General features: G+C 37.5%; 1 protein-coding gene across 1 annotated transcript in view; it reads left to right on the top strand.

Annotated features, from left to right (window-relative positions):
- Window positions 1-22,991, top strand: part of LOC129737585 (uncharacterized) — a 40,622-nt gene extending 17,631 nt beyond the window's left edge. Inside the window, exons 2-3 of the mRNA XM_055728745.1 lie at window positions 22,533-22,784; window positions 22,835-22,991. Of these exons, the coding sequence (XP_055584720.1) occupies window positions 22,533-22,784; window positions 22,835-22,991 (409 nt within the window). The remainder of the gene's footprint in view (window positions 1-22,532; window positions 22,785-22,834) is intronic.
- Window positions 22,992-23,818: the final 827 nt, after the last annotated feature.

Genomic DNA, 23,818 nt, shown 5'->3' with positions numbered 1-23,818 from the left:
TCGTATGGAGCCAACGTCCCTTTGTGCCATTGTCCCAGCTAGACTGCCAAGCGTTAATCGCTAAAGTGCGAGGTATTGAAAAATATTCATTGTAAGTTATTATCCTCTCAAAGATTTCACCTTGTAACGCGCCCACCTTAGCCAATGAGTCCGCCTTCTCATTACCTTGTATAAGACAATGAGACGGGATCCAAGCTAAGGTAATCCTATACGAATTTTCGATCAGAGCGCCCAATATCCCTGAAATTTCCTGCAAAAAATGGGAAGAGCGCTTCATCAGTTTCATCGATCGAATTGCCTCAACGGAGCTGAGACTATCCGAGTAGATGAAATAGTGGTCTACGGGCAGTGTGCGAATGTGTTCCAAGGTGCAGTAAATAGCGGCTAGCTCAGCAGTGTAAACGGAGCATGGCTCTCGAAGCTTAAACGAAGCTTCAAAGCCCTCATTATACACTGCGAAGCCAGTCGCGTTGTCGATTCTAGAACCATCAGTAAAGAACATTTTTATAGGATCAATTTCACGTACTTTTGAAGCAAAGATTGAAGGAATAATGTTGGGTCGGACGTGATCTGGTATTCCACGGATGTCAGCGGTCATGGACAGATCGAATCTTATCAAGGAACTGCTAATCGGGTAAAAGTGACTCGTGTCCGAATTTAATAAAGAAGGATTTATTTCTAATTGACTAAAAGATTTATAATTATTTACATATGTTACTTGCGGATTAATATTCATAAGCCTTTCCAAATTTTCTATCACCAAAGGATTCATAGTTTCACTTCGAATTAGGAAACGTAGCGATAAATCGAAGAACCGGTTTTTCAACGGCATTACTCCCGCCAGTACTTCGAGACCCATCGTATGTGTCGACTGCATACAACCCATGGCAATACGCAAACAACGATACTGTATTCGTTCTAGTTTAATCAAGTGGATATCCGCGGCTGACCCAAAGCAAAAGCTTCCATATTCTATGACCGACAGCATCGTTGTTTGGTATAACCTGATGAGGTCCTGTGGATGAGCACCCCACCAGGTTCCAGTAATCGTTCGAAGAAAATTGATTCTCTTTTGGCATTTTTGTGTCAAGTATCTAATATGTTTTCCCCAGAGGCATTTAGAGTCGAACCAGACACCCAAATATTTAAAACTAAGAGATTGAGTTATAGTTCTACCCATCATAAGGAGCTCTATTTGAGGAGGGGAATGCTTCCTTGAAAAAACTACTAACTCGGTTTTACTAGGCGAAAACTCGATGCCTAGATTCCTGGCCCAATGTGATAGATTATTAAGAGTTTCTTGTAACGGAGGTTTTATTTGAATGTCTGTTTTACCTGTGATATGAACAACACAGTCATCCGCAAGCTGTCTTAGCGTACAATTTTGTGCCATACAAGCATCGATTTCTCGGACATAAAAGTTGTATAGCAGGGGGCTTAAACATGAGCCTTGGGGTAGACCCATGTAACTAATTCGTTCAACTTTGGTTTCTCCATGGCTAAAATGCATGATTTTTTCAGACAACAGGTTGTATAGAAAATTGTTCAAAATTGGTGAAAGTCCGCAAGAGTTAAGATTACTAAATAGCACTTCTATGGACACCGAATCGAATGCCCCTTTGATGTCCAGAAACACTGCCCCCATCTGCTCTTTTTGGGCAAACGCCAATTGAATGTCTGATGAAAGTAATGCTAGACAGTCGTTCGTACCCTTGCCTCTACGGAATCCAAATTGTGTACTTGACAACAGATTGTTTGATTCAACCCATTTATCCAGCCGAAAGAGAATCATTTTTTCGAGCAATTTCCGGAGACACGAGAGCATTGCAATCGGCCTATACGAGTTGTAATCAGAAACTGGTTTTCCCGGTTTTTGGATGGCGATGACTTTCACTTGTCTCCAGTCATGCGGAACAATGTTCAGCTCCAAACACTTATTGAATAAATTCAACAAGCGTTTCTTAGCGGTATCTGGCAGATTCTTCAACAAGTTGAATTTGATTCTGTCCAGTCCGGGAGCTGAATTGTTGCAAGACCAGAGCGCAAGTGAAAGTTCCACCATCGAGAATTGATCCTCCGTTTCGGAACTATTCTCTGTATCCCGATAGTGTCTCTGAGCTGGTGCTGCGTCCGGGCAGACCTTTTTCGCGAACTGTATCAGCCATCGACTTGAACTTTCTTCAGTTTCGTTCGAAGGTGTGTGATTTCGCATGTTTCGTGCCGTTCTCCAAAGCGTGTGCAAAGACGTTTCTCGAGATAACCCATCCACGAATCGCCGCCAGTACCCCCGTTTTTTGCCCCTGATCAAGTTCTTGAACTTGCGTTCCAAGGCCAAGTAACGTTGGAATTTCTCTGGCAATCCGGTTCTGCGAAATTCAACAAACGCCTTGCACTTTTCAGTTCGCGCGCGCGAGCAATCTCCATCCCACCACGGAGTGGGAGGCCGTTTCTGTATCGTCGAGCTTTCATTCCGTCTGACCTGTGCCCCGATTGCACAGTCCACAATTGTCCCGGAAATAAAACTGTACTCTGCCTCCGGAGGCAGTTCTTCTGTTGAGTCAATGGCTTCAATGACGTCCGATGCATACTTTTTCCAATCTATATTCCTTGTGAGGTCATAAGGAATATTGATTTCTTCGGGTGGACTACGACCATTGATGACAGAAATATTGATAGGCAAATGATCGCTTCCCTGAGGGTCTTGGATTACCTTCCACGTACAATCCAAACTCAGAGAGGAAGAAGCTAAAGAAAGGTCTAAAATACTATGCTGTGATTGGGATCCATTAATTCGAGTCACTTCCCCATTGTTTAAGACAGTCATGTTGAAGTCGTCGCACAGCTCATAAATAATGTTAGCACGTTCATCATCACGTGAGCTACCCCAGCCCACGCCATGGGAGTTGAAGTCTCCCAGAACTAGCCGGGGTTCTGGGAGAAGTGAAATAATATTCGCCAATTGGTTCCGGCTCACGCTTGAAGTTGGCGGAATATAAACCGAGGCTAGACAAAGGTCTTGAACTTTTATTCTAGCTTGGCAACTAACGACTTCAATACCTGGAGATGGTTGTATTGGAATACGATAGAAAGAGTGGCATTTCTTGATCCCCAAAAGAACACCACCCCCTCTTTGCCCATCACGGTCCAGGCGAATAATGTTGTGGCTGTGGAAGTTGAAATCTACGTTAGGAGAAAGCCAAGTTTCGCATAAGGCGAATACATCACAATTCAAATTGTGTACCAAAGCTTGAAAAGAGTCTAATTTTGGTAGAATACTTCTGCAGTTCCATTGTAATACAGAAACAATTTCTCTTCCCTCATTGAATGAATTAGCCATCAAAAGAAATTGTTTCTGAAATGAGGGTCATGGTGAGAGCTTTCTTTTTTAAAATTTCTCTCAAAAGGGGTACAAACATACTAATCATAGTTCTCCATCCTGCTGGTACACTGAAAAAGTCCAGGATGAACGCAACAATTTCCGAGAATTTCATCTTACCATCAGCCGAAAAGCTGGGAAAACTATTCGACGATGGATCAGATGCAGTTTCTCTGGAAATTGTTGCATTCCTGTTAGCTACTGATGGGCCTGAATTCTGAAGGGAAGCCTGGGGTTTTGACTTCCCAGAAAGTGAAGGGAAGTCCTTCGGGGATGGATTAAAACCCGGAGGATTCTGAATAGGAGGGGAAGAATTACTATTTCCACTTTGGGGATTTCTTTTAGTTTTAATTTTGCTGGCAGCTAATAGGGGTTGTGTGTTAGTTGTGCGTTTCCTTTTTGTAGCCTGTGAAACATTATTTTTAACAAATGGCCCAGTTGATGTTCCTTCACATGGATCCTCCCCTTCGGACTCATAGTCACTTAGAAGGCCAAACTGGTTTTCTGAGACGATTGGCAAAGACTTCATCAGCATGTCTCTATATGATTTTTGAGAGCGAGTTTTCAAAGAAGCCTTGATTTTTTTCCCGGCGCGATATGTACTTTGGACACGCTGAGAGAGCATGAGATGCTTCACCAGTGCAATACAAACACCTGTTTGCTGCTGGTGTTGTACATGAAGCTTCCTCATGCTTCTCCCCGCACTTAGAGCAGCGTGCCTGATTGCAGCAGTAGGCGGCCGTATGATCCAACTGCTTGCACTTCTGGCAGAACATGACCGAAGGCACATAAAGTCTCACAGGTAGACGAACCTTCCCGATCGCAACGTAGTCAGGAAGTGCAGTGCCGGAAAAGGTAACTCGAAAAGAGTTCGACAGGGAAAAAGTTCTTTCTTCCCCCTCGCCTTGTGCCGATTTTAGCTGACGCGCGTCCAGCACCTTGACCGTGGGAAGGCCAGGGTCTTTGAATCGGCCAACCCCGGACTTCACCAGATCATCGACGGTCAAACCCTCTTCCGTTACCACTCCGTCGATTTCCACGTCACGAGCGGGAACGTAAACGCGATACTCGATCGTAAACTTCGGGTCACAAGCAATGGCATTTGCTTCCTTCAAGCTACCAACAACAATGCGCATCTTGTGCGGTCTCATAGGCTGGTAGCTTATTACGGAAGGGTAAGATCGATCAAGGTCCCGTGCAATTGAAATCACATTAGGTGATTTCCCATTCGGTTTGGACCGGATGTAAACCACCCAAGGTCCCGTCGATTCAGGTTGGTAAACCCGACGACGAGGGGGCGGTTTAGGCAACTCTAAAAGGGGAGCGTTTGTTTGAGGTGAGTTTGATATTGGAGGCGAAACACTTGAGGTTGAGGAATGGTTGCCGAATGTAAAGGCAATCGGTGAAATCGATAAGCCACATGGATGAGGGGAAGGGGAAGGAGAAGGGTTATTTTCAGTATCCGAAATGTACATGGGAACATTCGGTTGGATATCGAGGTCTATCTCATCACTATCTGAAGAGTTTTCCTCGGATACAGCTTCCTCTTGGATGGGAGGATCTTTTCCTCCCTCGCCGTCGTCATCCATTAGTCGGTGACTTCCGAGCTAATGGGCAAGAGGAGAACAAAACCTTATTAAGATAAAATGTAAAAACCAAAAAAAAAAAAAATATATATATATATATATATATATATATATATATATATATATATATATATATATATATATATATATATATATATATATATATATATATATATATATATATATATATATATATATACATATATATATATATATATATATATATATATATATATATATATATATATATATATATATATATATATATATATATATATATATATATATATATATATATATATATATATATATATATATATATGTATATATATATATATATAAAGAAAATAAAAAGAAAAAAAAATTATATATACAAAATATAAAATAAATAATATTAATAATAATTATTCAACTATAAACAACGAAGTGGTAAAGAAAGGAAACCGTAAAACCAAGAAAAAGGTAAAAGAAAAGAAAAAAAACCAAAAAAAACTTTTTTTTTTTTTGGAAAAAAAATATTTATTTAGGCACAACGTGTGTGTACCAGTCTGCTGTGGATCCAAAAAACGTGGTCCCTTTGTTTCCACTTTGTTTTGTTGAAGACGACACACAGCAGCAAGGCCGAATGCCTTCAGCCGAACAACCGGTGATTCACTCCTGTTCTGGGGTTTCGCTATCGATTACGGCACTTAAGTCCGGATTGATAGCATCCCCAACGGATGATGCAAGAGGCACTGATGGTAAAACTATTTTGCACTATTGCACTTTTATCACACCGCGAGAGATAGAGGAAAAAAAAACACGTCTGGCTGTGGTAAGTGATGCGAGACGAATGATATTTCAAATATGTTCACTAAATTTTTCTGTCCACGTGGTATCTGAATGGTTTCTACAGGGTGACAAAAAAGTCCGGTCACAGTTTTTTGGGGTCGCCTGTAGCCTACACGTTGCATCTCTCTGGTACCATCTATATCTCAAATGAAAGGGCTTACTTTGCTGCCCAAAGTGGCAGAGTTCAATTTCTGTGCAGTTTGTTTAGATTGAGTTGTGAGCTATGGCAGAGATAAGAGCAGCTATTATCGCTGAATATGTGAGAGGGTACAAACCCGGACACATATTCAAACAACTAAAACCGCTCGGAATCAACCGGAAATTCGTGTACCGAACCATAAATCGGTACCTAGAGACCGGAGGCACCAAGGGCAAGGCACGATCTGGACGACCAAGGTCTGTGAGAACTCCAAGGCTGTAAAAGATTATACGAGACCGTGTCGATGGAGCACGTGCGCGCCGCTTGCTGACTTTGCGACTTCGCGACTTTCCGAGACGTCTTAAGCTGGTTCGATCAGAGAAAGGTGGTGTCTGTGAAGTATCTTTATGAGTAACTGAATAAAGCTATGGAAGTTAGATTAAGATTTTCTCGTTTTGCGAGAAGAATTTTTTGATTTTCGCATGAAAAATATACCCGAAATATTGAACCTCGCAAAACTTTTGATCCCGTGGATAGGACTTTTTTAAAACTTCTAGACATGCATGCACTCTTTCACTCTTCTGATTTAAAAAATAGGCTGTATACGTAATTCCTGAGATGTTGCAGTTCGAATGGTAAAAGTTCGATTTTCGTAAAATTACTGTATCTCAGACCACAAATCTTGAGAAATAATAGGGAAATCGTTGATCTATGTATGTTACTCAGAAAATTTAAGAAAAAAATATCATCAGAGAAAAAAGTTATGAAAGTTCAAACTCGAGGTGACAGTGCGCGTGTTTTAAACAATTATGAACAGTACTGTAAATTTCCTTACTAAATCTGTATCCAGTAATACGAAAAACGTCTTGAGAATATCCTCAGTTTTTTGTTGTGAACGTAGTCGGTTCCTATATCTCAAAGTTCTCAGCAACAGGAATGTAGCTGTTTCGAAATCGTTATCTTCTGCCAAAGAGACGATTGCGTGCGCTGTTAGATTTTTGTGGAGTCCGGTCCTTTTTCCAGACGCTTTTTTTAAAATCACATTCCTCACCCAGTTTTCTATGTATCCGGTGTGCTTTCCTGTCGCCTTCCCGTTTTTCTCCCAGAAAAACTCGGAACTAAAAAAAGAAAAGAAACGAAAATTTAAGAAATGTTACATAAATACTTAACTACCTATCTACACCTACCTACAGTACCGTTCATAATTCTTTAGAAACTGCGATGCACGTACATAACTTTTAACTTTACACATCCATAACTTAACTCTGATTATATTTTTTAATTTAACTTTTTATTATAGTTAGATCAGATTTTCGAATGAAAAAATATTCGCGAAAGAAGCTAAAAGAGGCTTGCTCTACCTCGCGTAACTTTGTTCGTGCCAAAAGATATTTTTAAAAATTTGACACAAGTTTACTTTAGTTTCCAAAAATCTTTCAGTGAATTTTCGAAAAGATGCGCTGGGTCATATGTGAATATTGAAGTCCAAAAGAAAAATTTTCGTATTTCAAAGTTTAAAAAAAAATTTCCAAGTTATCGAAATGCAAAGTTGAAAATCTATGTGCGTGCAACCTATTTTCATGATCGGTCCTGTCCTGTGTATAAATATTGTTTTAAAATTATTCGTTCATATTGTTACCTCTTCTGGTTTTCCCACTTCAAAGCTCTTCAACCGTTTGAAAGCTCGAACAATCGACTTAGCGAATTATTTTTTTAATTGCAGTTTTATAGACCTAAAAAGAAAATACATACATTCAAATAATTCTGAGTTTGACGATTTTCGTACAACAGGCACTTGCACCCCTTTGACCTAAGCGCCATAAAACAGGGACTTCGAGTGAAATTTAAATTATTAAAAGTCACGTACCTTTTTTTGATTGATTAGGTGCTGGAAAAAGTGGATGCAAAACGTTTTTACGAGTAAATTCTTATCATTTCTTGAAATTACTTTGTCACCTCTCAGCTTATTGTATAATAAATCTTGCGCTACAGGACAGCTATTTGTGAAATCAACAACAAGCGATTCATTGATTTCGAAGTCGGTATGTTCGAATGTCAAAGGCGAGTGCTGTAATTACACAAAATAATTTTATATATATAATCATTATGTTGTACAAATAATTGAAGTACCTGTGGAACTGATTTTGGAACCAAATTAGATTGCAACGATGCTTGGACTGAACAGATTTTCATCCACTGGCCAAGTTTTAATCCTAGTTTGTTTAGTATGTCGTTCTCGGTTAGAAGCAGAAGAAGCTGAACTGTGTCTACTCCGTTTTCTGAAAGTATATAAAAAAGATTATCATTAACAAATATTTTGTTACGGAATGTTAAAAAAAATTAGCAATCGTTAAATAAAGTCACATGCTATATTGATGTTAAGCAATCATACATCCAATTATTTATATCTCTTCACCGGTAAAAAAAAACCATAGCTTTATCTAAACTTCATTTAAAACGATATAGATATAGATCATCTGCACTTCACTAGATATTTGAATTTCAAAACAAGAATTTTTATTTCATTTCCAAAATTTAAAATTTTGAGCCTAATCTAAAACTTGTCTACAGAGATTTTTTTTTAAATATTATTTCACATGATAAGAATATGCATAGGATTGGAAAGAAAAACTTACAGGGAGTTTTTGATTACCCTTGCTTGCACCTTGATGTGTAATGCACTCATCCGAAAAGGAAACATTAAATTCACCTGGATTTTCACGTAGGCCCTCGCTACGTGAATTTTTGCTTGGTTTACGTGAAGCACCTAGAAGCTAATATGAAATCACATAATCCCTACGTGAAATTCCTGTAGTTGTCATGCTTTCAAAACAAAGACACGTTCGATTTACGTGAAAATCCAGTGAACCGCCGATCACAAACGGGTTTGTTGAATTTTATGTTATGTTCACGTAGCTCTGAACGGCTCGATTACGTGAAATCATTGTGAAAGAAAAAAGGTAACCAATATGGCGCGCCTGAATCCAAGATCTATCGGCTGCCAAAAGAGAAGTTTTTTTTGTGACGGAGAAGCTGTAACTTCGTAAGTATAGTAAAAATATCACTGTTTGACTGTTATTTACATAATTTGCCATTTCAACAGGATGCGGAATTGGAGCAGCTGGAACGATCAGCCAACCGCTATATGGAGCCAAATTGAATACAATTTTTCGAAGACGTTGTGAAGTGAGTAGTGAAATATATAATAAGTGCAGTAAAATTGTAAATAGTTAAGTGTAACAAAATAAATATTGTGATGTGTTATTAATTCAGCTGAATAAATTCTTTTCTCCGAATTAATTATTTTTTATTGCATTGATGTGAAATACAAAACAATACGTTCATATTTTAATAAAATGCAGTGGATCGAATCCTTATTCACTTCCGATCTACATTATTTTCACGTACGCTTCACCTACAACTCATATGAAAATTACGTGAATATTGCTTGCTGTTCGACTTCTGTTTGCTACCTGAAATTCACGTAGGTTTCACGTGATTTTCATGGTGGCAAAAATCTATGTACATTTTCACGTAGCGTTCATGTGAAAAGTTTTTTCGGTGTGGGATTTTTTTCTTATCTCGAAGGTGCTCCGTTAGATCTGCCCCCAGTTGGGCCTCTATATGGTCCATTTCGATGTTAAATTACGAATTAATTCACTTTATTTACAACCGCGCACAATTTTCCACAATTCCAATGTAAACAAACGTTACAAATGAGCAAAACAAGAAGAACGAAATGTTTCGGTTATAGATTTTATGCACTGAAATATTTCTTCTCGAGAAATATTTCCAATGCATTAAAAAATAATAACTGAATACTTATTTTTTAATTACCGCAATAGTTACACACAAAGAAATTACTGAGCTATTAAATATAAATGTTTTTTTTTATATTTTTTCATTTCTGAGTGTAGAGCACCACGGTGAAAACACAGGGCCGACAGATTCAAGCCACGAAAAAGCAAACACAAAAACAAACACGATGGTGTGCATAACAAGAATCAAGAAACGATGAATGTTTAAGGCGAGTGGTCAACTTCGTATGTAAATATTGGTTAACGCAGTAAGCCAAGCCAGCTGCCGTCGCTGTTGCTCTCCACGGTGAAAACATTTTTCACTGTAGTGTGCGTTCGCTCTGTCGTGTTGATTTCAAATTCTCTACGGAGGTTCAACTAAAAATCTCTACACTCAGCCGAAAAAGGAACGTTAAAATCATTGGATTTTCACGTAGCCACTCATTTCGTAAATTTTTGCTTGATTTACGTGAAGCACTTAGAAGCTACTACAAAACCACTTGATTCTTACGTGAAATTCACATAGAAGAATACTGTCAAAACAAAGACACATTAGATTTACGTGAAAATCAAGTGGTCCTTAAAGTATAGACGAAACTGATGTATTCTATGTGATGTTCACATAACTCTGAATGGTTCATTCACGTAAAATCTATGTGATGGAACAGAATTCTCAATATGGAGTGGATCAGCTGACAAATAGAAGCTTTTTGGTGATCTAGCTAGCAGCTGTTTTTTCGTAAGTAATAAATATGTTGTTGTAGTATTGTAATTTATATCTTTTGCCATTTCCAGGATGTGGTATTTGAGCTGTTGGTTGATCAAGCAACTGCAACGGAGGCGCACCGAATACACTTATGTGTTATGAATTTTTTGTAAATAGTGTAAGTGGAAATGAAAAGTTATTTTTTTATGTATACTGCTTAATAAAATTACTTTTTAAAATTTTCTTTAAGTATGCAAAAGAAAACACAATACGTTAATATTTTATTGGAATTTACGTGAATCGAATGTAGCAGAGCAAATCCCTCCCTCTTACGCTTCAAGTGTAATTCACTAGCAACTCATATGAAAATTACGTGAATTCTACTAAACTTTTCACTGAACGCTGCGTGAAAATGTACATAGATTTTTGCCACCATGAAAATCATGTGAAACCTACGTGAATTTCAGGTAGCAAACAGAGCTCGCGCAGCAAGCAGAATTCACGTAATTTTCATATGAGTTGTACGTGAATTCAACGTAGATCGAATGTGGGTAGGAATTTGTTCTGCTACGTACAATCCACGTATGTAGATTTCATTGTAATATTAACGTAGGGAGGTTTTTTCCGGATATTTCAAATGAAAATTTTTTGATTTCGAATGTTAACTTTATTAGTCGACAAAATAACATATTTAACACTTGAATTTTCATAACACTTTTAAACTGACACTTTGAAACACCACTCAATTCATTGAACAAAAATTCGTCGAAAAATGGAATTTGTTCTTCCTCTTCAGCGGTTGCTTGGCCGTTTCAGCTGCCTCAATATCAAATCCTGTGAAAAAAAAAAGATGAACATAACTACTAACCACAAAAGAAAATTTTATTACTTACGAAATGAATATCAGCTTCTCCATCACTCAGTTTTTTTGTCTTTATGCACCAACTGTCGGATCTGCGCCATATCAGAAAACATCGCAACACATTATTGAGCCATCCATGAACATTCTGCGCCTGTATTACCAGAACGTGCGTGGTTTGAAATCTAAAATTTCTGAATGCTTTATTGCCGCATCTGAACTATGCTACGAAATCTACACATTCACCGAAACCTGGCTTGATTCTTCAATACCTTCTAGTCAACTATTCGGTTCTGAGTTTAATGTTTTTCGCTGCGACAGAAATAGTGCCAATAGCCGTCGTAGTCGAGGTGGCAGGGTCCTCATAGCGGTTTCAAGCAAGCTTAGTTCATCAATCGAAAAGAAAACTTGTGGGTGAAGGTGTCCAATGGAAGTAACTCATTCTTGATTGGATCAGCATATATTCCACCGGAAAAAAGTCAGGATAGCTCAATTATCGATTTACATGTTGATGCGTTATCAGAAGCTAGACTACGACACCCTTCAAGTAGTACAGGGTGTCGACTACCTGGAAAAACCTGGAAAATCAGGGAAAATCAGGGAATTCAATTTGCATCAGGGAATATCAGGGAATTTTTCCACCAATCAGGGAAAAAATAATGATCCTGATTTTATTTGAAGAAATTGAAACGTCATAGTTTATTATCTGCTTAAAAATTTACTTCAGTGTACGTTGATCATGTAATTGTCGTTAGCCCTTTGATTTTTTGATTACCATCGAAAGACATTGTTCTCGGATATGACACTAAGAATGATATGAAAAAATGTCCTAAGCTCAACGAAAAGCAAGTTCTGCAATTTCGTATCGACTGCAAAGGAGACAATTGTACTTAAGTTAATGAAGCGATCACCAAGGCCGCCTCTTGCCTTGATCCGGCAGTTAAAAAACGATTTGAGAAAACTTTGACTAGGTATATTGACAGATACTGGACGCATTAGTGGATCCTCGGCAGATTTAGCAGTACAGCAGTATTCCGGAGTGATTGCCAGAGGCGATAAATTTGATAATTATGACCGTAGCAAAGAAAGGCTGGATCCTTTTTGGAGTGGAGTGCCAGCAAATGCCAAGTGTCCAGAATTCTTCAACATCGTCAAAATGATCTGCTGTCTTTCACATGGCAACGCGAATGTTGAATTTGGTTTTTCAGTAAATTCCGAATATCTCTTCCAAAATATGCGTGAAGAATCAGTGGTGGCTAAACGACAAATCTATGATGCTGTTTTTTATGCTGGAGGGATAAAATCAGTCCAAATTTCCAACAAACTTATTCAGAGAGTTCGAAATTCACATGCTCTGTATTTGGAAGACAAAGATCGCCGCAAAAAGGAAGCTCTTGAATCAGACCAAACAAAGCTGATGAAGGGTCATCGAGAAGCGGAAGCAAAATCGCTTGAGGTGAAACGGAGGAAAATTTTGGAAGACGCACAGAAGAAAGCTGATAGCTTGCAAGAGAAAATTGTTATGCTAAAATCATAAGAATAAGAACTGGCTGACTTATCTTTAAATGTTTAATATCACAAATAATACTTCCTTTAAAATTATCGTAATAAATTAGTATTCTCGACTCAAAGCTTTCTGTGCGTTTATTTTCGGGGGAAATATATTTTTTATAACTTTAAGTTGCTTCCTCAGGTTGTTTTTCGAACCTGAAATTTTCTGGAAAAACGACTGGAAAATCAGGGAAAATCAGGGAATTTTATTACCAGATATGAGTCGACACCCTGTAGTATTATTTTTCTTGGTGACTTCAATCAGCCGCAATTGTCGTGGATTCCTGGACCAAGTAACAGCATGGTGCTGGATTCTTCCTCATTATTGAACACTGCTATTTAGTGCTCAACTCTTGGACGGAACAACATTGAATGGAATGAATCAACGAAACGGGATACGTAACTTCCAAAATCGAACGTTGGATTTGGTTTTTTCGGATGAATCTATTATGATCAGCTCCATAATCGAGGCCAGCTATGTCGTCGTCCCAATAGACATGTATCATCCTCCTTTACAATTTGAAATTTCGTTCCCGAATCCCATTCAGTTTGTAGAGGTTTTCGATACATCTGCTCGTGACTTTAGTCGTGCGGATTTCGATACAATCAACCGTGTTCTCTCTGAATATGATTGGTCTAATTTCCATAGCTGTACTGATGTTGATATGGCTGTTAGTACTTTTTGCGCAATTTTGGATGATGTTTTTGACCAATCCGTACCCCTGGTGCGGCCTCCTCTTCGACCTCCTTGGACTAATGCTCACCTGAAGCGTTTGAAACAGACACGTTCGAAATTGCTGCGGAAGTTTTGTAATTCCAGATGCCCATTTACAAAAAATCAAACTTAATGATGCTACAAAACGATATAGGATATACAATCGACTTTGCTATCGCCTTTATGTAAATCGCACTCAGAGTAAACTTCGGCGTAATCCATAACAGTTCTGGAAATTTGTGAACTCCAAACGGAAAGAATCCGGTCTGTTGTGGTATGAGCCAACTTGGTTGAATGATTCAACTGAATCAAAGCAATCGAAAGATTCCTTTTAATTCAACCACGGTAAATGAAAAGTTCATATACCAGTATTTCGATAGCAACTTACTACCTTCTTCAGTGATCGAAAACGTTCACTGAAGAAGGTAGTAAGTTGCTATCGAAATACTGGTATATGAACTTTTCATTTACCGTGGTTAAATTAAAAGGAATCTTTCGATTGCTTTGATTCAGTAAGAATCCGGTCTTCCTGCGATACTCCAATTAAATAGTAGATTTGCTACGTCACCTGCTGAAAAATGCAACCTTTTTGCAACGCACTTCTCCAGTATCTGTTCAGTCGAATCGCCAACTGCCGATCAGTTAAACACTGCCGTCACGCGATTACCCATTGATGTTCTGGATCTGGACGTTTTTGCTATTAGTGAGGAAATGGTCTCAGAGGCTATCATTAATTTGAAGTATTCCACTTTATTCGGACAAGATGGAATACCAGCGTGCGTATTGAAAAAATGTCGCAATTCACTGATAAAACCTCTTACCCACATCTTTAATCAGTCCCTAGTACAACAGAAATTCCCTTCCATCTGGAAAAAATCGCATATGAGTCCAGTCCACAAAAAAGGCGACAAACAACATGTTCTTAATTACAGAGGTGTCACATCGCTAGCTGCATGCTCAAAGGTTTTGGTGAGGATCGTCAACGATGTTATGTTCTCAGCTTGTCGGAACTGGATCTCTGAGAATCAGCATGGATTTTTCCCTTAACGATCGGTAACTTCAAATCTAACAGTTTTCACATCCTTCTGTATATCGAAAATGGATGGCGGCAAACAAATCGATGCTATTTACACAGATATATCAGCTGCATTCGATTCAGTAAATCATGAAATCCTCCTGAAAAAATTGCAACGCTTAGGATTTTCCGAAAGACTGTGTGCATGGATAAAAAGTTACCTAACGAATCACCGATTAGCTGTTAAAATTGATTCTGCTGAATCTTTTGATTTCATTCCAAACTCTGGCGTACCACAAGGCAGCAATCTGGGTCCATTATTGTTTACGCTGTTCTGTAATGATATAAATTTGCTACTCATGGGATGTGGCGTTCTCCAGTATGCGGACGATCTAAAAATATATTTAGTTATAAACAGTCTAGCTGATTGTTACGCGTTACAACGCTTCCTGGACATAGTAGTGAGCTGGTGTGCCTGTAATTTATTGGTTTTGGGCGTTTCGTAGTGGGGGGGGGCGCAGGAAACATCCGTTCTTGTATAATTACAATATACTGGGTGAGCAGTTGCATCGTGTGGAGGAAATAAAGGATCTTGGCGTCTTATTGGACAGTCGTATGACTTTTAAACGTCATTACTCTGTGGTACTTGAAAAGGCAAACCGCATGCTGGGATTCATCATACGTTTGAGTAAAGAATTCACCGATCCGATCTGCTTGCGAGCTCTGTATTGCTGCCTGGTTCGATCAATACTGGAATCGGCGAACCTGGTATGGTGGCCTTTCGAAGCTGCTTAGATTACGCGTTTTGAGGCAATTCAACGACGATTTGTGCGTTATGCTCTTCATGAGCTACCCTGGGAGAATTCTTTAAACCTGCCACCTTATGCTCATCGTTGTGCCCTGCTTGGTCTCCAGATGCTATCGAATCGTCATTCCATCGGCCAATCTCTATTCGTGGCAAAGATTTTACGGAACGAAATCGATTGCGCATGGCTGCTTTCCCGATGTAACATCTATGCACCAGAACGAACTCTTCGCAATCGAAATTGGCTCTCTCTGTAATCAAGAAGTACACGCTATGGCAGCAACGACCCTCTACGTTCCGCAATAACATGTTTTTTACGTCATTTTACACACTTTGACTTTAATGTATCCATTTCAATTTTTAGACGTTGGATTGAATCTGATTTAAGCGTACAATTACGAAACTAAGAATGCCTATAATGTTATGTACAAATAGTATTAAGTAGATCATTAAGACACCTATGTCAGATGATATTATTTTCAATAAACAATAAACAATAAACAATATTGAAACTGGTATTCCTTCACACAGATTTTACCTGAATGAGCCATTCAGGTTTACGTGAACATCATATAGAATGCACCAAATCCCTCAGTACTTGGCGGATCACTGGATTGTCACGTAAAACGAATGTGTCTTTGTTTTGACGACATTCAACTATATGAATTTCACGTAACGATCAGGTGATTTTTTATTAACTCCTAACTGCTTCACGTAAACCAAGAAAAAAATCACGTAACGAGTGGCTACATGAAAATCCAGATAAATTGAACGTTCCTTTTTCGGCTGAGTGTACCTCATTTCAGTACACTGACAAATCATTCCATACATTAATGTGTGAAATATCAGACATTATGGAAATAAGAAGACCAACACATTAAATGTGAGATGGTACTGCTGCACATTAATGTAAAACATCGCTTAAGAAAATGAATGTGAGCGTTTCACACATTATGCAAAAAGCGTTTGAAATGAGAAAATGTGTGAAATGTACAAAGATTCACGGGCCAAATGTGTAAAGTTAAGCAATATGAGCTCAGGGAGGACGCAATATAAACTTATGATTCGAAATCAAATATTCGAAGACATGCTTTTCAGAGTATTTTTATTTGCTTTACGCTGAATATAAAAATTCGCTGCACATCTGCATGGAGGAGAGTGATATCTCAAAAGTCCAGGATTCATTCTTCCAAGCAGCTGTTGACAGCTGTCTTGACTCTTGATACACACGAACTCAAAAATATTAATATAAATTATAAATGAATTATTTTTTAAATATTGATCTTATTTCGGAAACTTACCAAAATTACCTCTGACGACGCAGTTTTTAATTTTATTGAAACTTTTTTTCAACTGGTTTGTCTTCTTGATGGTTTTCAAACTGCTTAATTTGGTATTTTCACACACTTTCTTCTCTCGGCTCATTTGGACAATGTGTAAATTAACAACTTGCGCGGTGTGTAAAAATTACACTCCAGTTTGACAGCACCATACATTTGCAGATAATGTGTGAAACTATTTTGCAAAATGTGTTAAATGATTTATCAGTGTAGTCATCGCTAGGCACCCAGCAGTGATGTCATTTGAATTTATTGTTTTTTCATACACCTGGCTGATAACTTTTTTGTCAAATAAGATACGGAGTTATGAATTTCGACAGAAGTGTTCAGCGGAAAATTTCCTTTAAAGAATTAATAAATTGGCACCAAAACCATGACCGGCTGGGTTCTACAAAATATTCAATTTTGCCATACAAACGTCAAATTTACTCTTGGAAACGTTACTTAAAAATTCTGCAAAAATCATGGATGAGTTTTTAACCAAAACGAAGCATTTTAGAACCCAGGGTTTGAGAAATTCAAAAATGATCCCAAATCGACTTAGTCTAATACGCATGGCCCAGAAACTACTTAAAAGATCGTCTTTTGGCGTTATCGGCATGTTTTAATCTTCAGATATTATTCCGACTTTAGGTGTATCGCAGGGTAGTAATTTTGGGTCTTCTATTATATAAAAAAATGTCAAAGAGAAGAATGTGTTTTGATAGGCTAAAATTGATAAAAAGAATCGTTTAATGATGCATCTGCATTAATTAAGAATAAATTCAGATGCAATGAACAAATTAAGAAATCTGAATTAATTAAGTTTTCCATTGGATTCATAGTTATTTTTTCGGTTTATTTATTAGTTTCCTACGCCACTGAATTCAAGATTTCATTGTGTAGAAACCAGATCAAGCAGCAAGGGTAAGTAAAGACCAGTTAACTCGAGCTACAAAAAAGCTAAATATGCGCGCCAAAATAAAACACCCCCACGGCGCTGCTCTTTGTAACTTGCATGTAGCAGGTGGTAGCACTCAAGCAAGAATGTCGGCAGCCCCGAAGTTGGTACCCTCAATGCCTTGCAGTGATCTCAACTCAGAATGACGATGTTGAGGTATGGAAAGGCTTTTATTCGAACTTCAATGGTAGTCGTGATGGAATTTTTCTCGTTCAACGATCGATCTTGATCGTTCGGGGAAGCGGAAGAGCAGAAAATTGGTTCACCTGGGAGAAGATTTATTGCAACCGGCTGCTGTGAGGTTTCCAAACATTGTAGGGCTTCGGCCTCGGCCCTAGGGCAATGCATGTATATTCTACGCGGAAGCAAGGTCTGTGTTTGTGGATGTGTAAGAAATATTCTGCAGGATTTTATCCATATTATTTAATTACATAAAATAAGTCATAATAAAGATTTTTTAAAAGTATAACATTGTATATGTAACAAACTGATTGCTTCTCAGATCGCACAGGAAAAAAAACTACTGACGTTATGGGAATCAAAATGGCAATATCCACGTTATTACTTTTCGATTACTGCTGTTCCGCAGAACTAAAAGCTTATGCACGTGGGGACTTTTTTTTCGTCTTACAACCAATTGGCAATTTTAACAAGCTCCGTGTGCTCGTACAGCGAGAACATTGCTAAGAAGGGGGGAAAAGTAGAGATTCCAACATACATAAAAAAGAAATTCGATCACCATTTTGCACATGCTACAGCTTGTCGTTTTCTTATGGCGGAACAATCGGTGCAGAGAAGCGTACTATTTCTTATACTGGTACGATGCAATATGCTTTGGTTGGATTTCTAACTTGCTGGCACCCACACTTGTCTGCAAACTAGCACCAAGTAGAAGGTAGGTATGTCGAACGTTCTGAAGTTGATACTTTTGCCATTTTTACTCCGGTTCTGCCAAGACGGCGAGCACTTTTCGTAAAAAGTAACAAAAAAATGCAACCAATGGTGTCCGTCATTAATAACCGGCTATTTCGAGCCCATAAATTCTTCTAGATGGAACGATCTAAGCGGAAAAGAAGTTACAGCAAATTAATGAACACAAAACCAATGATCCATTCGATTTAGTTTAACGCTTCAAGAGAGTCCACTTCGAGAGTGTGGTGAAATCATTTTAAGTGACTTTGGTCAACGTTTGGGCACATACTTATATGGCTGCTACCTACTCTACTTCTTGTACCTAAAACGTTCTGCTGCGAATAATTTTGCTGACCAATCATGAAGGCCCGACTCGCCCCTAGGACAAGAACGAGTTTCCGTTAATGATGTATTCGAATAATCCTTTTAAACCGTTTTTATTTTGAACAACAAAAAAGCTACATAAGTGGATCCATCGCCAGAAGCACTATAAAATAATATAATCTAGTTTATGTCTTAGACTCTTGAAAAACTGATAATTGCACTCCAATCGATAGAACTTCTTCGATAGAAGTTTGGCCTTACAAGGACGTTACTAATCGAAATGTTGCCACCATCTCCATAAGTTATGATATACCATATAAACGCTTAGGCCCCGGGGGCATGAGTATAGAATATACTAGTTTGTCACGTTTTATTGAACCCTCGCCCGATTTGGTGGTTTTTTTCTCTATCTCATGTTTGATGGAATCAGAACTTCGATTGAATTTATTGAGTGTTAGAAACACAATCGAAGCCAGAACGAAACAAAATGAGTTGGAAATGTTGTGCTATAGAAGAGTTTATGTCATTATTCTTGTTTGGTAAAAAGCAGTAATGGAGTTTGGGGAATCGTATAATTAGAGAATTGCTTTGAGTATTATTCTTTTTATTGTAATACCTTTTCATTATGAACATAATTCTGAAATTGTCATGACGCGAAAACGGCATTAAGCAGCATGACGTGACAACATTAAAAATGCAAAACGACTTAGTTTGCAAATGGAATGCATACTTCCGGTATGTGAAAAGATTATGGAGGAGATTGGGGATACTTGATCCCCTTTTCTAATTTTCATCACATCTTTTTGAGAAAATTTAGCTACTCGCCGTCTTTTGCATTTTACGACAGCGTGTTATTTTAAGTTTATATGCTCCACAAGTTAGAACGATTCATGAACTGGAAGCATTTTCGTGAGACGAAAAAAATGTGATACCTATTTTTTTGATTTAAAGGAGACTTGATCTTTTACTAAAGCAGACTTGATCCTTAATTCAGTGTGCCCTGACCCTAGTCAAAAATTAAGCAAAATCCAAAGATAAAATATTCGTTGCCACTATTTTTGCCACATTAGTTCTCATTACACAGTTTGTAAGTATCAGACAAAAAGAATTATAAAAGTTTGTTTACTACCCTAGAGTCATTGCATACTTTGAGGCGCCATTTTATAATTTTCAGTTAAAAGCACATTTTTCAGTCGTTTTTATAAGAAAGTTTTTGGAAAAATATAAATCATTGGGTAAATATTAATAATTTTGTGCTTAGCAATGATCAACATCCATTCAGAAGAAAAAAATGTATTTTTTTGAACTCGAGAGATCAAGTTAACCCACAACAGACATTTTGGAAAACTTTTCCTTAAAAAAAATTGAGAGTTCACTATTGCTTTAAAAAAAAGCATCATGAAGTTCATGTTATACTCTAAAGAAAAAAAGATCTTCAAATCACGTTTTCCAAAATTTTTCAAACAAAATTAAATTACTCGATTTTTTTTTTATTTGTTGAGATAACAGAATTGTTATTTTGTTATATTTGACACATTTTTCAAGAACATTTAATATTTGTAAGACATTCCGGTTTCGAGATATAGCGAAGGAATCAAGTATCCCCAGGGATCAAGTATTTATCCTCATTTTCCCCTAATTGTTTACAAAATTTGAAGAAAAGATGAACTTTCTTGATTGACCTTTGTTGTCAAATAAAATCGGGTGCGTTATACAAAAATGAAATGGAACAATAAAATTAAGTAGAGGAGAGTGGGGTTTTCTTATACTTTGCTCCATTACATTTGCTACATTTGTTATGTATTATTTGGCAATTGCCAGATTGACCAAATAACATACAATGTTTATCAGTTGACCCAAAACTGTAATTTCATAATTCATTTTGTTTTCAGGTGAGGAAATAAAAAAAAAGCGAGCTGTGTATTATTGAATATTAAAAGATGATCATTGATAGCAGAATATTCAAACGATATTAGTGGCTAGAACTTAATGTTTGTTACAATACTAGATCTCATTTTTCGGGGTAATTTTGATCACTATGGAATTTACGTATGTCAGCATCTTCAAAGTTATTGTTTTGATACCAATTAGCACAAAAGGCTTAAAACGTCGATATCAGTAATTTTCTGTTTGGACTCAATTGTATTTTTCAACTTTTTCTTTCAAAAACAAATATACTCAAAAGATGGACAATGTTGCTACATACCTTGAGGGGCAAAATTTATAAACTTTTCTCAATATTTTGTGGCCTCAAAAATAAATGAAATTTTACTTTCATGCCATTCCCTAGGTCCTCCCACTGTTCCTATATTCTTTTTTTTATTCAATTTCAACCATTCGATAGCGGTTTCGGCATTTTTTTTATACAGGCTTTCTCTAAGAAAATGTCCGTTTTTGAAATTGCAAAAAAATTATCACAGAATGACCATAAACATAACAATAAAACTACACCTATACAAAGGAAAAAAGTTTAACTTTTACATAAAACAACCCATTTGCTTCTAAATGCTATCATTTTTTCAGAAGAGGTGTTTGTTTGTGAGTCTTAAAAAAAAAACAGATATTTCAAAACTTTAAAATTAAATTTTAAGTAATATAACACTTTTCCAACTACAATCCAAATTTAGCCTATTTGAAACTCCATTTTTAGGCTTTCAAACGTTGAAAACAGTTTTCAGACATTTTAATTTCAGACTAAGTTAATAATGATTACCTGCAAAAATTTCATGTTGATCAAAGCTACCCCGATGATCAAAGTTTCCCCAGTTTACGGTACCTCAGAATCAATAGTTTAAGACTTTTGTTCTATCAGCTGGAAAAGTTTCAATTCTTATTTCAAAACTTATACTGGATTTGGAATAGAAATTAAATAGAGGAACTTAATATTGCAGATTGCACAAACTTAAGCAACTACAATTCTTTATTTTTTTAAATTCTTTTTGTTTTTCTCAAAATTGTTTATTGGAAATAGTGCATACATTAGTTTTGCACTATTTATACTTATACTTATCCTTTTGAAGTAAGCATTCTAGATTACTAAATTTTTTTTATCTCATTTCCAGCAAAGCTCTAGGGAACTCATAATTCCGAATGATTTTCAATGTTTTTCATTCAATTTTTTGATTTTTTTTTTAAATTTCAATGATAACTGGTTTTTACCCGAATATTGCCCGGTTAAAATTCTGGAGTATAAATTGATTAGCCCTAAATATATTCCTAATATAATAACTAGAAGAAAGCGTTGTATTATTTATTGTAGGGTAAGTATTGCAGATTCCCCGAATTGTTTTGAACATGCTCAAATTTTCAAAGTAAAGTTGACAAGTAAAGAAAACCCACTCAATATCACACAGTTTTATGGCTATATCTCCTTCGTTTGCTTGAATTACTATGTAAATGTTAAAAATTTACAACCCTGTTAATAAGGGATTTACCTAATCGAACAATTCATTACAAAACAAACATTTATTTAAGTGTAATTTTGAAGAAAAGTTTAAATTTGGATATAAAATTCTTCAAAAGTTGGTAGGTTTCGCAAAAGCTCTGAGATGGTGGTCTCTATCACGGACATCTCTTTGATAGTTAATGTCAGAGCACACCTTTGAAAACATTCTTGTGACGGTTTTTTAAAACTAGTGAAAAGTGTATAAGATTGAGATGCCGTCCAGGAAGGAAGCCCCGGGTCCTTTTGCCAAGAGGGATAATCCAACCACCACCACCACAACCAAGAGGAAGGAAGTGCCGGGACGAAGCAGCGGTTCGAAAATCGACAGCTTTGAAGACGGCGGCCGCCCGCAAGCTGGTCGAGGTTTCGCTATTTGGAGACGATTTCGATGCAGAGGATTACGACTATGGCAAAGCCGGTTATAAGCCTAGCTCCCTGAAACGGTTAGTATTCAAAATAACTGAAAAAGTGATCTTGTGTTTTTTTTTTTCAGAAAACGTTCGGCGAACGATGGAAAGATTTCCAAAAAGCTTATTTTGGAGAAATTGACTACCGTTCAAAATGAACTGCCAAAACTTCAGCCCGAAAAAGATGTAGTATTGAGCCGACAGTCGAATAATATTTCGGTTAACAACCTAAATATTCCGTAATGCAACCTTCACTTCACTTGCTGTTAGGGTACCGTCCATATAAAAATTCTCAATTGGTTCAGCTTTTGGAACAAGAATAGAAGAAATCAAAATTTTGGTATTTTCCGTACACTAATAAGAAATTAAATTTCACTTTCAGATTCGAAATAGCTGGCCGCTACGTTCGTGCACTTTGATTTGAGGAAGAATATGATCAACAAGAGCTAATAACAGGAATATCCGAAGACGATAACTCGACACTGACTCAGGTATTGCCAGGCCCTTCGAAAGCTCATCGTTCTTTGACAGTCGAGGAAACTTCTCAAGCTAGAGCGACCTACACGGAAAGATGACTCCTCAGCAACCATTTCCGATGGACGTGCCCACTAAACGATTGTGGGAAGAGTGGAAGAAGTATAAAGAAAATTTTGAAATCACGGCTTCTCTCTATGGTGTGTCGATCCCCAAACAACTGTCAAAGATTCTATATCTGTCACTAGGCGACAAGATGCCGAGCATCGTTCGAGCAGCAAAAGTGAATCCTATCTTTGTCGGGTCGAATTGTTACTTGGATTTCGTGTCAAAGGTAGAAAATCATCTCCGTTCGTTGAAGGACACTACAACCGAACATGAATCATTCATGACTATGCGTCAAGAAATTGGCGAGTCTGCTGTAGCCTATCATGCTCGTCTGACCGAGCGTTCGAGATTCTGCGGGTATAGCGAAAAAGATGCGGATCGTTTCATTCAATCTCAACTGATTAAAGGCCTCAGAGATAAAGAGGTCGCTAAGTCAGCTCGCTTGTTCAACAGAGGTGTCGTAACCCTCTGCATCGGAATCGTCTGCA

Source organism: Uranotaenia lowii, chromosome 1, assembly GCF_029784155.1.
Source record: "Uranotaenia lowii strain MFRU-FL chromosome 1, ASM2978415v1, whole genome shotgun sequence".
Lineage (NCBI taxonomy): Eukaryota > Metazoa > Arthropoda > Insecta > Diptera > Culicidae > Uranotaenia > Uranotaenia lowii.
This window is presented reverse-complemented; position numbering and strand designations above follow the sequence as displayed.